Source organism: Bubalus bubalis, chromosome X (assembly GCF_019923935.1).
Source record: "Bubalus bubalis isolate 160015118507 breed Murrah chromosome X, NDDB_SH_1, whole genome shotgun sequence".
Taxonomy (NCBI): Eukaryota; Metazoa; Chordata; class Mammalia; order Artiodactyla; family Bovidae; genus Bubalus; species Bubalus bubalis.
This window is the reverse complement of record NC_059181.1, coordinates 46,121,515-46,137,411: the sequence shown is the minus strand read 5'-3', so window position 1 is coordinate 46,137,411 and position 15,897 is coordinate 46,121,515. Positions and strand designations below refer to the sequence as shown.

At 39.1% G+C, this 15,897-nt stretch overlaps 1 protein-coding gene across 13 annotated transcripts in view; it reads left to right on the top strand.

Annotated features, from left to right (window-relative positions):
* The window catches only part of ARHGEF9 (Cdc42 guanine nucleotide exchange factor 9), a 386,748-nt gene that overhangs the window by 350,849 nt on the left and 20,002 nt on the right, over positions 1-15,897 (top strand). For all 13 annotated transcript variants that reach the window (XM_025276866.2, XM_025276865.2, XM_025276863.2 and 10 more), the window contains one exon: positions 9,835-10,078. In XM_025276866.2, coding sequence (XP_025132651.1) covers positions 9,835-10,078 — 244 coding nt within the window. The remainder of the gene's footprint in view (positions 1-9,834; positions 10,079-15,897) is intronic.

The following is a 15,897-nucleotide window of genomic DNA, read 5'->3' as shown; positions in this document are numbered from 1 at the left end:
GGCAAGTTTCTTAACTGCTCTATGTCCACAGTTACTCATAAAATGGGATTATAACAGTACCTAACTTGTAAGATAGGATGATTTAAGTTAATAAATGCAAAGTGTAGTTGCCAAGGGATGAACACATAAAGGTAACATCATACACACACACATATACACAATGTGATATTATTAAGTATTTGAAAAAGAAAGAAACCCTGCTGTGCCCAACAACATGGTTGAACCTGGAAGGTATTATTCTATGTAAAATAAGGCAGAGAAAGACAAATACTGTATTATCTCATTTATATATGGAATTTAAAACAGTCCAACTCATAGAGGTAGAGAGTAGATTGGTGGTTGCGGGGGCTCATTTGGGTGGATAAAATGGGGAGATGTTGGTCAAAGGGTAAAAACTTTCAGTTATGTAGGATAAATGAGTTTTGGATAGCTAATGTATTATACATATGGTGACTATAGTTAGCAACACTGTACTGTATAATTGAAATTTGCTAAGAAAATATATCTGAAGTATTTTCTCATCTCAAAAAAAGATAACTATGTGAGATGATTGATATGTTAATTAACTTGATTGTGATGATCATTACATAATACATATATATATATATAAACATCAAATTGTATACCTTAAATACATGTAAGTTTTGTTATTTATACCTCAATAAAGCTGGGGGGAAAGTATTTAGAGTAGTGTCTGCTGCATAATATCTGTTGTTTAAGTGTTCATTGTTGTCGTTGTTGTTATTATGGCTGATTTATGTCAATGCTTGGCAAAAACCACTACAATATTGTAAAGTAATTAGCCTCCAATTAAAATAAATTAATTAAAAAAAGAATGTATTCTAGATGCTGCAATGCTATAATGATAAAGACAAATCCAGTCATAGCACCATGTGCCTTCCCCAGGATCTGAAGAGAAAGCCAGGGTTGTTAGGCTAGAGGTGAGTAGCCAGGGACCCCTCAAAAGAGGTAGGGAGAACCTTACTGACAAGCAAGTGAGGCAAACTTCAATCCTGAACAGTTACATTCCCCAGACTGCAGCATCTGCCATTTGTACAAAATGTACTATAGTGTTTCAGTAAACCCCATAAATACCCAGTGAGGCCAAGTTCAAACAGCTCCCAGCTGTTTCAATCACATAATGTCAGGGATGGGGATAAGCTCCTTGCTGGAGACATGGCTAGAGCCAGGGCCAGAGTGCTTGGCTGCAGATGCCAGGACCATCCTAGAGAAGCACTAGCTCCCTTAATCTCCTCCAACTTGGATGAGTAGAAAGGAAAAGGAGGAAGGTGGCCATCCTATTAGAAACAACCCCATTTAGACAGAGAAATTGTGAAGACCCAAATAGCATCTGTGAAAGTGAAAGTGAAAGCTCAGTCCTGTCCAACTCTTTGTGACCCCATGGACTGTAACCTACCAGGCTCCTCCATCCATCGGATTTTCTGGGCAAGAATACTGGAGTGGGTTGCCATTTCCTTCTCCAGGAGATCTTCCTCACCCAGGGATCGAACCCTGGTCTCCCACATTGTAGACGGACGCTTTACCGTCTGAGCCACCAGGGAAGTCTAAATAGCATCTGTGCTGCTGCTGCTAAGTCGTTTCAGTCGTGTACAACTCTGTGCGACCCCATAGACGGCAGCCCACCAGGCTCCCCCATCCCTGGGATTCTCCAGGCAAGAACACTGGAGTGGGTTGCCATTTCCTTCTCCAATGCATGAAAGTGAAAAGTGAAAGTGAAGTTGCTCAGTCGTGTCCAACTCTTAGCGACTCCATAGACTATACAGCCCACCAGGCTCCTCCGTCCATGGGATTTTCCAGGCAAGAGTACTGGAGTGGTGTGCCATTGCCTTCTCCGAAATAGCATCTGTAGGGAGCACCTATTCACCATGTGCCTTTGAAAGCACTCAGATCACCATTAACAACTGGCGTGTGGGCATCCCAGTCCCAGTAGTCCCACAGGCAACTAGGGCCCAGGAGAGCTTTGTCCCCTTGCTATGTGTGGAAGCTGAGCAGAAAAAATGTTTGAGCCTTTATCAGCTTTCTTTCCCTGGATAACTCCTAAGTGAGGCAAAACCAAGGAAAGCTCAGTACGGGGCACAACCTGAATGGACAGACAAAATTAGCAATAAAACATATAAAACAGAACTAATGCAAAATCACTAGGGTGGTAATTGAATGCCAGTTGTCTTCATAGTCTTTATAGTTGTCTTCATAAGTGTCTTCATAGTCTTCATAGTCAGTGCTAGCATTCAGAAAAGGAAAACTGTAGTGATGTGATCTAGAGGGTGCAGTCATGGAAGGCTTCTTTGAGGAAGAAGAATGTGTGAATTTGATCTTAAAGTCTGAAAGGACTGGAATAGAAGGCTTCTTTAGGTCAGGGAGGGGATAGTAGTGTGAGCCCAGGTATAGATCTGTGATTTTGGTGAGTGAGTAGCAAACAGTATTTGCCACCCACCACTAATACCACCCCTGCCCTGAAAGGGTTTATGGAATTTCCAGGGACAGTGGGGTAGCTATGTAAATTTTAAAACATTCAGAGTTGCTTTAACTTTGATTTCTTTTCTATCACAATATTTAACTTACTTTGAAAGTTCAAATGAACTAAAGGAGGCAATGGGTTTTTTACATTTATCAAAAGGAGTTTTTAAGATCTATGAAACACTGGTCTGAAAGCAAGAAAGCTCAGCACCATGTTTATCAGGTAAGGCTAGCCTCATGACCTGGATACTGCATGTTTAGATTTGAGATTTACAACAATTTTACAAGGTAAATATGACTCTCCTAGTTTTATAGTTGAGGGAATTGAGCCTCAGCAAGGTTAATTTGCCCAGTACCACACAGCTAGGAGGTTAAGCAGCTAAAATTCAAACTCAGAACTTTAAACTCTAACCAATGTTCTTTCCACCATTCTGTGCTGCTTAGTGGCCTTAGCTACCCTTTCTGGTCAGTTTTCTGAACAGTGGGTCATTCTTAATCATTCCTAGCACATCCCTTCACTTAGCTTTATGACTAATCTGATGTCTGAAAGCTCACTTTCAACCCTCTGGGGAGCCAGAAAGACCAGGAAAAGGGAGAATTTTAATGACACATCCCTCTAGTCCTATTCCCCTGCCACAAAGACAGAATTCTCTGTCATTCATTATTATCCTCAAATACCTAAAGAAACAATAGGAGGTTTAGTTGATGCTTTTAATTTAGCTCTAAAATCATGTGCATCCTTTCCATTTTTGAAAACTATTAAAGATTTTGAAGGCTAATAATGTTTATGACACACCAATTCAGAGGGAAAGGAAGCAGCAGGCTGAAGTTAGGAATAGAGGGAGGGTTGAATCTGCCTATATTCTAGCCAGGTGGGCACCCACCTATTAGCTGTGTGGTCCAGGTCTATGTGCATGTGTATTATGTTTTGTAAGGTAGGTTTCAAGCCTTTACAGGATCAAAGTAGACTACATTGATACATTCTCCTCAGCTTGTCCTGCTTTTGTAGTTAGTTTGACAGGGCCAACTTTTTATGCATATTGTTTCACAAAGTGTTCCTGGGGATTATAGAAGTTAGTTCATGAGTGTGCATGTATGCTTAGTCGCTCAGTCATGTCTGACTCTTTATAACCCTTTGGACTGTAGCCCACCAGGCTCCTCCATGGAATTTTCCAGGCAAGAATACTGCAGTGGATTGCCATTTCCTACTCAGGGAGTCTTCCTGACCCAGGGATTGAACCCACATCTCCTGTGTCTCCTGTGTTGCAGACAGATGGATTCTTAACCTGCTGAACCATCAAGGAGCCACCCCATTATTTTGGCAGGACTGAACTTGTCCAATTTGAGCATGGTAAAAGGAATCCAAGCTCTGAAACAGACTTGTAACTACATTGTCCCACTCTGTATAGCAGACCTATCTTTCTTGTAAACTTGCTATCAGGATTACCCAATGGATTAGAACCAATCTCTATGCAAAAACTTAGAGATTGATTATAAATAAAATGATTTATATGCATAATCATTATGGAAAGAAAAGAACACCATGATGTATTTGGCAGCCTAGGGTTTTGAGATTGACAGAGCTATGCTGAGAATCCTTAAAGACAGTTTTCCCCACCCTACAGAAAAGCTCTGTTTACCATGCAGTGTGAAGACTTAGGATTGGGAATCTGAATATATGTATGCTAAGTCCCTTCAGTCACGTCCAAGTCTCTGAGACCCTATGAACTAAAGCCCATCAGGCTCCTCTATCCATGGGATTCTCCAGGCAAGTATACTGGAGTGGGTTGCCATGCCCTCCTCCAGGGGATATTTCTGACCCAAGGATCAAACCCATGTCTCTTAGGTCTCCTACATTGGCTGGCAGGTTCTTTACCACAGCGCCACCTAGGAAGACCGGGGAATATGACATCAGTTCAGTTCAGTCGCTCAGTCCTGTCCATCTCTTTGCGACCCCATGGGCTGAAGCACACAAGGCTTCCCTGTCCATCTCAAACTCCCTGTCCGTCACCAACTCCCAGAGTTTGCTCAAACTCATGTCCATTAAGTCGGTGACACCATCCAACCATCTCATCCTCTGCCATCCCTTTCTCCTTCCGCCTTCAATCATTCCAAGCATCAGGGTCTTTTCCAATGAGTGAGCTCTTTGCATCAGGTGGCCAAAGTATTGGAGTTTCAGCTTCAGCATCAGTCCTTTCAATGAAATTTCAGGACTGATTTCCCTTTGGATGGACTGGTTTGATCTCCTTGCAGTTCAAGGGACTCTCAAGAGTATTTTCCAACACCACAGTTCAAAAGCGTCAAGTCTTTGGTGCTCAGCTTTCTTTATACTCCAACTCTCACATCCATACATGACTACTGGAAAAATCATAGCTTTGACTAGAGGGACCTTTGTAGGCAAAGTAATGTCTCTGCTTTTTAATATTCTGTCTATGTTGGTCATAGCTTTTCTTCCAAGGAACAAATGTCTTAATTTCATGGCTGCAGTCACCATCTGCAGTGACTCTGGAGCCCAAGAAAATAAAGTCTGTCTCTGTTTCCATTGTTTCCCCATCTATTTGCCATTATGTGATGGGACCAGATGCCATGACCTTAGTTTTTTGAATGTTGAGTTTAGGCCAGCTTTTTCACTCTCCTCTTTCCCTTTCATCAAGAGGTTCTTTAGTTCTTCTTCACTTTCTGCCATAAGGGTGGTGTCATCTACATATCTGAGGTTACTGATATTTCTCTTGGCAATCCTGATTCCAGATTTTGCTTCATCCAGCCTGGCAGTTAGCATGATGGATTCTGCATGTAAGTTAAATAAGCAGAAATTGCTGACAATATACAGCCTTGACGTACTCCTTTCCCAATTTGGAACCAGTCTGTTGTTCCATGTCCACCTCTAACTGTTGCTTCTTGACCTGTATACAGATTTTTCAGGAGGCAGGTAAGGTAGTCTGGCATTCCCATCTCTTAAAGAGTTTTCCACAGTTTGTTGAGATCCACACAGTCAAAGACTTTGGGGTAGTCAATAATGCAGAAGTAGATGTTTCTCTGGAACGCTCTTGCTTTTTCCATGACCCAACGGATGTTGGCAATTTGATCTCTGGTTCCTCTGCCTTTTCTAAATCCAGCTTGAACATCTGGAAATTCAGAATTCATGTACTGTTGAAGCCTGGCTTGAAGACTTTTGAGCATTACTTTGCTAGCGTGTGAGATGAGGGCAATGGTGCAGTAGTTTGAACATTTCTGGCTTTGCCTTTCTTTGGGATTAGAATGAAAACTGACCTTTTCCAGTCCTGTGGCCACTGCTGAGTTTTCCAAATTTGCTGGCATATTGAGTGCAGCACTTTCACAGCATCATCTTTCAGGATTTGAAATAGCTCAACTGGAATTCCATCACCTCCACTAGCTTTGTTGGTAGTGATGCTTCCTAAGGCCCACTTGACTTCACATTCCAGGATGTCTGGCTCTGGGTTAATGATCACACTATCACGGTTATCTGGGTCATTAAGATCTTGTTTGTATAGTTCTATTGTGTATTCTTGCCACCTTTTCTTAATATCTTCTGTTTCCGTTAGGTCCATAACATTTCTGTCCTTTATCGAGCCCATCTTTGCATGAAATGTTCCCTTGGTATCTCTAATTTTCTTGAAGAGATCTCTAGTCTTTCCCATCCTATTGTTTTCTTCTATTTCTTTGCATTGATCACTGAGGAAGACTTTCTTATTCTCCTTGCTGTTTGGAACTCTGCATTCAAACGGGTATACCTTTCTGTTTCTCCTTTGCCTTTAGCTTCTCTCCATTTCTCAGCTATTTGTAAGGCCTCCTCAGACAACCATTTTGCCTTTTTGCATTTCTTTTTCTTGAGGATGGTCTTGATCACTGCCTCATATACAATGTCATGAACCTCCATCCATAGGTCTTCAGGCACTCTGTCTATCAGATGTAATCCCTTGAATCTGTTTGTCACTTCCACTGTGTAATCATAAGGGATTTGATTTAGGTCATACCTGAATGGTCTAGTGGTTTTCCCTACTTTCTTCAATTTAAGTCTGAATTTGGTAATAAGGAATTCATGATCTGAGCCATAAGAAAGCCTTCCTCATTGATCAGTGCAAAGAAATAGAGGAAAACAAAAGAATGGAAAACATTAGAGATCTCTTGAAGAAAATTAGAGATACCAAGGGAACATTTCATGCAAAAATGGGCTCAATAAAGGACATAAAAGGTAGGGACCTAACAGAAGCAGAAGATATTAAGAAGAGGTGGCAGGAATACACAGAAGAACTGTACAAAAAAAGACCTTCATGACCCAGATAATCACGATGGTGTGATCACTTGCCTAGAGCCAGACATCCTGGAATGTGAAGTCAAGTGGGCCTTAGGAAGCATCACATGAACAAAGCTAGTGGAAGTAATAGAATTCCAGTTGAGCTATTTCAAATCCTGAAAGATGATCCTATGAAAGTGTTGCACTCAATATGCCAGCAAATTTGGAAAACTCAGCAGTGGCCACAGGACTGGAAAAAGTCAGTTTTCATTCCAACCCCAAAGAAAGGCAATGTTAAAGAATGCTCAAACTACTGCACAATTGCACTCATTTCACATGCTAGTAAAGTAATGCTCAAAATTCTCCAAGCCAGGCTTCAGCCGTATGTGAACTGTGAACTTTCAGATGTTCAAGCTGGTTTTAGAAAATGCAGAGGAACCAGAGATCAAATTGCCAACATCTGCTGGATCATCAAAAAAGCAAGAGAGTTCCAGAAAAACATCTATTTCTGCTTTATTGACTATGCCAAAGCCTTTGACTGTGTGGATCAAAATAAACTGTGGAAAATTCTGAAAGAGATAGGAATAACAGATCACCTGACCTGCTTCTTGAGAAACCTGTATGCAGGTCAGGAAGCAACAGTTAAACCTGGACATGGAACAACAAACTGGTTCCAAATAGGAAAAGGAGTATGTCAAGGCTATATACTTTCACTCTGCTTATTTAACTTATATGCATAGGACATCATGAGAAACACTGGGCTGGAGGAAGCAGAAGCTGGAATCAAGATTGCTAGGAGAAATATCAATAATTTCAGATATGCAGATGATACTACCCTTATGGCAGAAAGTGAAGAAGAACTAAAGAGCCTCTTGATGAAAGTGAAAGAGGAGAGTCAAAAAGTTGACTTAAAGCTCAACATTCAGAAAACTAAGATCATGGCATCCAGTCCTGTCATTGCATGGCAAATAGATGGGGAAACAGTGGAAACAATGTCAGACTTGATTTTTTTGGGCTCCAAACTCACTGCAGATGGTGACTGCAGCCATGAAATTAAAAGACACTTACTCCTTGGAAGCAAAGTTATGACCAACATAGACAGCATATTAAAAAGCAGAGACATTGCTTTGCCAACAAAGGTCCGTCTAGTCAAGGCTATGGTTTTTCCAGTGGTCATGTATGGATGTGAGACTTGGACTACAAAGAAAGCTGACCACCAAAGAATTGATGCTTTTGAACTGTGGTGTTGGAGAAGACTCTTGAGAGCCCCTTGGACTGCAAGGAGATCCAACCAGTCCATCCTAAAGGAGATCAGTCCTAGGTGTTCATTGGAAGGACTGATGTTGAAGCTGAAACTCCAATACTTTGGCCACCTGATGCAAAGAGCTGACTCATTTGAAAAGACCCTGATGCTGGGAAAAATTGAGGGCAGGAGGAGAAGGGTATGATAGAGGATGTGATATTTGGATGGCATCATCGACTCAATGGACATGGTTTTGGGTGAACTCCGGGAGTTGGTGATGGACAGGGAGGCCTAGCCTGCTGCAGTTCATGAGGTCACAAAGAATCAGACACGACTGAGCGACTGAACTGAACTGGACTCATCTGAGCCACGATCAGCTCCCAGTCTTGTTTTTGCTAACTATATATAGCTTCTTCATCTTTGTCTGCAAAGAATATAATCAATCTGATTTCAGTATTGACTATCTGGTGATGTGTAGAGTGTAGAGTCTTGGAGAGTGTAGAGTAATTGGTAGAGTAGTCTCTTATGTTGTTGGAAGAGGGTGTTTTCTATAACCAGTGCATTCTCTTGGCAAAACTCTATTAGCCTTTGCCCTGCTTTATTTTGAATCCCTTAGAAGAAATGGAGTAGTCCTCATAGTCAACAAAAGCTTCAGAAATGCAGTATTTGGATGCAATCTCAAAAACGACAAAATCATCTCTGCTTGTTTCCAAGGCAAACCATTCAATTTAAGAAATAAATCATTATAAATATCATCTTCCTCCTCTCCCTCTTCCATCCATTTTCCTTTTTTCTTTCTTGTCCCCATTCTCCTCTTTGTATTCCCTTGAATTTGGTATGTATCATTGTTGTATTTTTCTTATAATTTTTGTATATATCCCTAAACATTATGTGGCATTGTTTTGTGTTTTTTTAAACTTTATATAAACAGAATACATGTAGATGAGATAAAATTATATAGAATAGAAAGCAGGGGAATTATGAACATGTGATTTAATATGTGGGCTGCCTTGGTGTTATAGGTTTTGGAATGGGCATTGGGTTCACCAAAACTTAATACGTCAATAAAAGTAAGTAAGCAAGTAAATGAATAGAGATATAAGGGCACTATACATTGAGTAATTATGAGTGTCTAATAGACTTGGTTTAATTCAATTTCATATACCCAAGAATAAAAATAATAATCATAATGGATAGGCAATATATGTTTTGTATCCAACTACTACTTTTATTTTTCTCATGCAATAAGATTTGTGAGATTCATCCATGTCAACATATGAAGCTTTTTATTCACTTTCCCTACATTTCTCCTGCTAGACGAGTCCTTTTCCAAAAACCCCCAGAATTCTAAGTGTTCAACCTTCTCTAGGTAATCCTTCCTGGCCAGCAGCCTACGACTACCTAGCTACTCTTATCACTCATCCCCTCTCTGATATGCCAGTCTTGATGGCCTACTTAGATTCCTGAGTATACTTCAGGCAACTAGTCAGTTCATTTCATACTTCTGGAAGGCTTTCAAATATTTTGGAAGAGGAAAAGCCCTTTGTAGCAGTGCATGTGTGGCTTACTGCCCCTACTTCACATCAGCAGTTTTGTTGTAAACACATACGTGCATTGAGGCTGAGGTCTGAGACAAAATCCACGGATGTAGGCCAGAGGATTTCTCTAATAGCATCTAGTTAGCCAACTGTTAGTGTCATAAGCTAAGGTAACCTGTCCAGATTTAAACCAAACCACCTCTCACTGATACACCAGAACAATGGCAATGTTAGCATTCTGCTGTGCATATGTGCCAACTGTCCTTATACCCACTCTCCACATACCTCCAACAAAAAGCCTTCTCTTTCTTTCTGTCTAGGACCTGATCCGGAGAGACATTCTATACTACAAAGGCCGCATTGATATGGATAAATATGAGGTAGTGGACATTGAAGATGGCAGAGATGATGACTTTAATGTAAGCATGAAAAATGCCTTCAAGCTTCACAACAAGGAGACTGAGGAGATACATCTATTCTTTGCCAAGAAATTGGAGGAGAAGATACGCTGGCTCAGAGCTTTCAGAGAAGAGAGGAAAATGGTACAGGAAGATGAAAAAATTGGTAAGTGACCTGAGAGGACGAAGAAGAATATGGATATGAAGAACATAGAAGAGTTAAATTAATTTTCATTTTTCTAGAGGCAGAGAGATTTGTGTTGCAAACTGACATAATCCACTTATGTGGTTTCCTATTATTAGGTTATTTTTTGGCAGATAACAATAGTTTCTATTAGTCAGGGTTAAGTGATACTTAGAGGTTGATTTCCCCTACATTATCACTACTAGATGAGATTATTACACTTAAATCAAACCTCAGGCTCAATTCTCCCAAACATACGGAAGTGTATTAGCAAACAAACACAAAAGCAGTCATACAGCCTGTTCTGTAATTTCAATGAAGTCGCAGCTCTGTCTTTAGATACACAACAGCATCTTCTGTGAAAAGTTTAGGTTAGTTGAGGCAGATTTGGTAATTTTGGAGAAGGGAATGGGTACATACTCTAGCATTCTGGCCTGGAGAATTCCATGGACTATATACAGTCCATGGGGTTGCAAAGAGTCGGAAGCGGTTGACAGACTTTCACTTTCACTTTCAGCTAACTTCCTAGTCAAAGTCTGGTGACAAAATCCTCTGATTAGGCCAAAATATAGTACCCATTTTCAATCTTAAATTTCAGGCTTCCTTTTGAAGTATATATATAGGCTATAGGGTTCACTGGCGGTTAAGGCAATGGCACCCCACTCCAGTACTCTTGCCCGGAAAATCCCATGGACAGAGGAGCCTGGTAGGCTGCAGTCCATGGGGTCGCTAGGAGTTGGACACGGCTGAGCGACTTCACTTTCACTTTTCACTTTTATGCATTGGAGAAGGAAATGGCAACCCACTCCAGTGTTCTTGCCTGGAGATTCCTAGGGATGGGGGAGCCTGGTGGGCTGCCGTCTATGGGGTCACACAGAGTCGGACTCGACTGAAGCGACTTAGCAGCAGCAGCAGCAGCAGGGTTCACTGGATTCTTATACCCAGTTCTTGTGAAGGCTAAAGTGCCTATATGACATTTGTGGAGAGGGCACATCTTGTACAGCATCCTTTTTTATCAGTGAAAATTCATTTTCACATGTATTAGACTAATTAGGCCTCCCGAATTAAGGTGACTGGACTGCTGGTAGTTGTGGCCTCTTGAGCAAAGACTTCTGAATATTCAATATGTTAACAAATCACTTCTTGAGTGTGTATTCCTGATTAGATCACTTTAGGTGTTAACTAAATGCCCCTATTAATGTTCTTGTATATATCATGTTCTCTGTATAAAAGTATTTTAAAGTAAATTATAGAAAATATAACAGGGCCACTTGCATGATTTAAAACCAGGACCATTTGCATGATGTAGAATCACACTAAACCATACTCTTTTTTTTTTTTTTTAATTTTATTTTATTTTCAAACTTTACATAACTGTATTAGTTTTGCCAAATATCAAAATGAATCTGCCACAGGTATACATGTGTTCCCCACCCTGAACCCTCCTCTCTCCTCCCTCCCCATACCATCCCTCTGGGTCGTCCCAGTGCACTAGCCCCAAGCATCCAGTATCGTGCATCGAACCTGGACTGGCAACTCGTTTCATACATGATATTTTACATGTTTCAATCCTTTCCAAAGGGAATATAGCTGGTAGAGATACTTTTTATACTGCTTTCCCTCTGTGGGATTTAGCATTTAACCTTGTGGTTTACAAAGTACTATCCGGTCTCCTGCTCGTGGTCCTGCCTTTCTGGCATAAAAAATACAATACAGCCAGGCTTTGAAATTCCTTGAGAAGACACCAGAGTTTCTGGTTTTGCCTCACTCCTGCTTCTGCTAAGTCGCTCCAGTCGTGTCTGACTTTGAGCGATCCCATAGACGGCAGCCCACCAGGCTTCCCCGTCCCTGGGATTCTCCAGGCAAGAACAATGGAGTGGGTTGGCATTTCCTTCTCCAGTGCATGAAAGTGAAAAGTGAAAGTGAAGTCGCTCAGTCATGCCCAACTCTTAGCGACCCCATGGACTGCAGCCTACCAGGCTCCTCCACCCATGGGATTTTCTAGGCAAGAGTACTGGAGTGGGGTGCCATTGCCTTCTCCTGCCTAAGGGAGGAGAATTATACCTTAAAACATCTGTATTCAAGTTGGAAGGAGCTGCCTCTAAAAAAATGGGCCTACCGTTTGAGTCCTGGTACAAATATATTTTCCTATCTGAAGTATTGGGATTGAAATGGTCCAGAGGCAAGGAAGGATCATCAGAAAGACACTGCTTAGTCTTATCTAAGTCTTCTCAGGTTTGGGTAGAGTACTTATTGATAATTCACTTTAAGTCCCATTGAATTCAGTTTGCTTTTAGCATTTGGGCACTGCTTTAGGACATGATGTAGAATCATTACAGAAATTCTACTGGCTGCTTGTCCTAATGGAAGGCACCAACAATCTCTGACACTGCCTAGATTGTTAGTGCTATTAGAGGAATTGTTTTAGTGTGCTTTTTGCAGATCCTAGATCAACTAGAAGAGTCATACCATTCACTCTGGTTCCAACATATCTCCCATACTGTAGAAAAGCTTCCAGAAATTGCTTCCCAACAGTCGTCTTTTTAAAAATATTAAGAATTTGGTCTAATTATAACAGTAAGTCATTTTCTTTGAAATAAATTTTGGGGAAAAAACACAAAATACAAGGAAAAAAAACACCTAAAAATCACACATGAACATATTACCCAGAGATAAATTTTATAAATATTTTTGTATATTTCCTTCCCATCTTTTTTCCTATGTGTCTAAATTAAAAAAAAAAAAATTAGAGTGCCTGAATCTTTATTTCTGTCTCCCCCAACCTCTGCCACTTCATGACAGATATAAATTTAATCTTTGTCACTTAAAATTATATCATTAACATTTCTCTAAATCATTTACTATTTTAATCATTATTTTTATGGCTGTCATGTGGATTTACTATAATTTTTGTTATTTTTATTTTTTAATTATAAAATACATAGTCATAATAACCATTTAAGCACATATGGAAATATAATAAAGTTTAGCATTCTGTTCCCTTCTCTGTTGCTCCTATGCTGTGTGAGATAATCAGTATTAATTTGATGTGTTTCTTTTCATACTAATCTCAAGTTCATATAAACATATACACATAAGACTTTATAAAAATATAAATATTATACTAAAATATACAAATTATACTATACATATTACTCTGTAACTTGCTTTCTTAAACATAATTTATCATCAGAACCACTCCAGTTGAAGAATACAGAATCTAACTATAACTCCTTATATCAGTCAGGGTTCAATAAGAGAAGCATAACCAATAAGAGATAAATTATTATTAAGAAATTTATTATAAGAATTGCATTATGTGATTGTGAAGGCTGGCTAAGCAACTCCAGGCATTCAGGTTCAAACATCATGGGTAGGCTTGAACTCGTGGGCATAGAGCAAAGCTGTCTTTGGATAGGGCTTGTAGGTCCGAAGCTTGTAAGGCAAAATTTCTTTTTTTAGGCGAGACCTTAGCCTTAGTTTTTTAACTGGCAAAAACACCATGAGCTCTGTACTTAATTTTTTTCCTTTTATTTATTTGTTTTTTAATGTATTTATTTATTTTAACTGGAGGCTAATTTAAAGGCACAATATACTAGACTTAGCTGTATGCTTATTGTTGTGCAAGTTTCAAGGACTTATTCATATCTTATGTAAATGAAACTTTATAGCTATAGAAAAGCAGCTCCCTGTTATCTCTGGTGATTCTCTCTGGAATCACCATTCTGCTCTCTGTCTATGAGTTTGACTAGTTAAGACACTTCATATTCATGCAAATATAGAATTTGTCCTTCTGTGACTACATTATTTTAATTAGCAAATGTCCTCCAGATTTATCCATGTTGTCACATATGGCAGAATTCCCATTCTTTTTAGGGCTGAATAATATTCTAGTGTGTGTGTGTGTGTGTGTATATAAAAAGATACATACAACATTTTCTTTATCCCTTTATCCATCCTCAGGCATTTAGATTGTTTCAATTATCATGGCCTTTGGGAATAATGCTGCGATGAATATGAGAGTACTGATATCTCTTCAAGACCCTGATTTCAATTATTTTGCACATATAACCAGAAGTTGGATTTCTGGATTATATGGTAGTTTACCATAGTGACTAAATAATTTTAATTCCTAACAGTTTACTATGGGTCCAGTTTCTCTACATTCTTGCAAATACTAATCATCTTTTGTTTCTTCAAGAATAGCTCTCTAAACAGGAGTGAAGTGATATCTTATTATGGTTAAGATTTGGATTTCCCTGATAATTAGTGATGTGGAGAATACTTTTATATACCTGTTGGCCATTTGTATGACTTCTTTGAAAACATGTCTATGTAAGTCCTTTGACCATTCTTTTTAATTGCTATATGTTTGTTTGTTTACTGCTGAGCAGAGAAGTTTCTTATATATTTTGGATATTAAGCCCTTAGATATATAGTTTCCAAATATTTACTCCCATTCCATAGATTGCCTTTTTTTTTTTTTTTTTTTTAAGAAAATCCTTGACTGAGCTCAGTGAACTTCAGTTTGTGTGTGTGCATGCTCAGTCATGTCTGACTCTTTGGGACCCCAGGGACTATAGCCAACCAGGCTCCTCTGTCCATGGAATTTTCTAGGCAAGAATACTGGAGTGGCATAGATTGCCTTTTTATATGTTGTTTCTTTTCTTTGCTGTGCAGAATCATTTTAGTTTGATGTAGTCCTATTTGTCTGCTTTTTCTTTGTTGCCAGTGCTTTTGGTATTTAAGAAGTCATTGTCAAGATTTTTCCCCTTTTTTCTTCTAGGAGTTTTACAATTCCAAGTCATACAATCAAGTCTTCAGTCCACTTTGCATTGATTTTCATGTATGGCATAAGATAGAAGTTCAGTTTCATTCTTTTGCATGTGGATATCCAATTTTCACAAAACCATTTGTTGAAGAAACTATCCTTTCCCCATTGTGTATTCTTGGCAGCCTTGTCAAAGATATGTTGACTGTATATGTGTGCATTTATTTCTGGCCCTCTTCCCTTTTCCATTGATCTGTAGGTCTCTCTTTATGCCATACAATACTGTTTTAATTACTGTATCTTCATAATATATTTTTAATCAGGAATTGTGAAGTCTCCAGCTTTGCCCTTTTTTCTCAAGATTGCTTTAGCTATTATGGGTCTTTTATGTTTCCACATAAATTTTAGGCTTGCTATTTCTGTTTCTGTAAAAAAAATACCATTGGGGTTTTGATAGAATTGCATTGACTCTATAGATAGCTTCAAGTCAGAATGGATATTTAACAATATTAAGCCTTCTACCACAAGAAAGGTAAACTACAATTCAATATCTATAACAAAATCCATGGGAAAGTCCTCTGTAAATCACTGGAAAAAAAATTCAACAATACAATAAGAGGATCAGACACCATGACCAAGTGGGATTTATCTGGGATACAAGAATGGTTTAACATATGTAAATCAATTAATGTGATACACCACACTAACAAAATGAAGGGGAAAAGTCACATGATCATCTTTATAGATACAGAAAAATCATGTGAAAAAATTCAACACACTCTTATGATAAAAACTATCAACAATATATAGAAGGAATTTACCTCAATATATAAACCATATATTGAAGGCTCACAAGGCTCAGAGCTAATATTATGCTTAAGGGGGGAAAGCTGAAAGCTTTTTCTCTAAGATCAGGAACAATAGATGTTTACATTCACCGCTTCTAGTCAATGTAGTAGTGAAAGTCCTAGCTAGAGCAATTAGGCTTAACTAATTAATTCCTCCAAATCAGGAAAGAGAAAGTAAAATT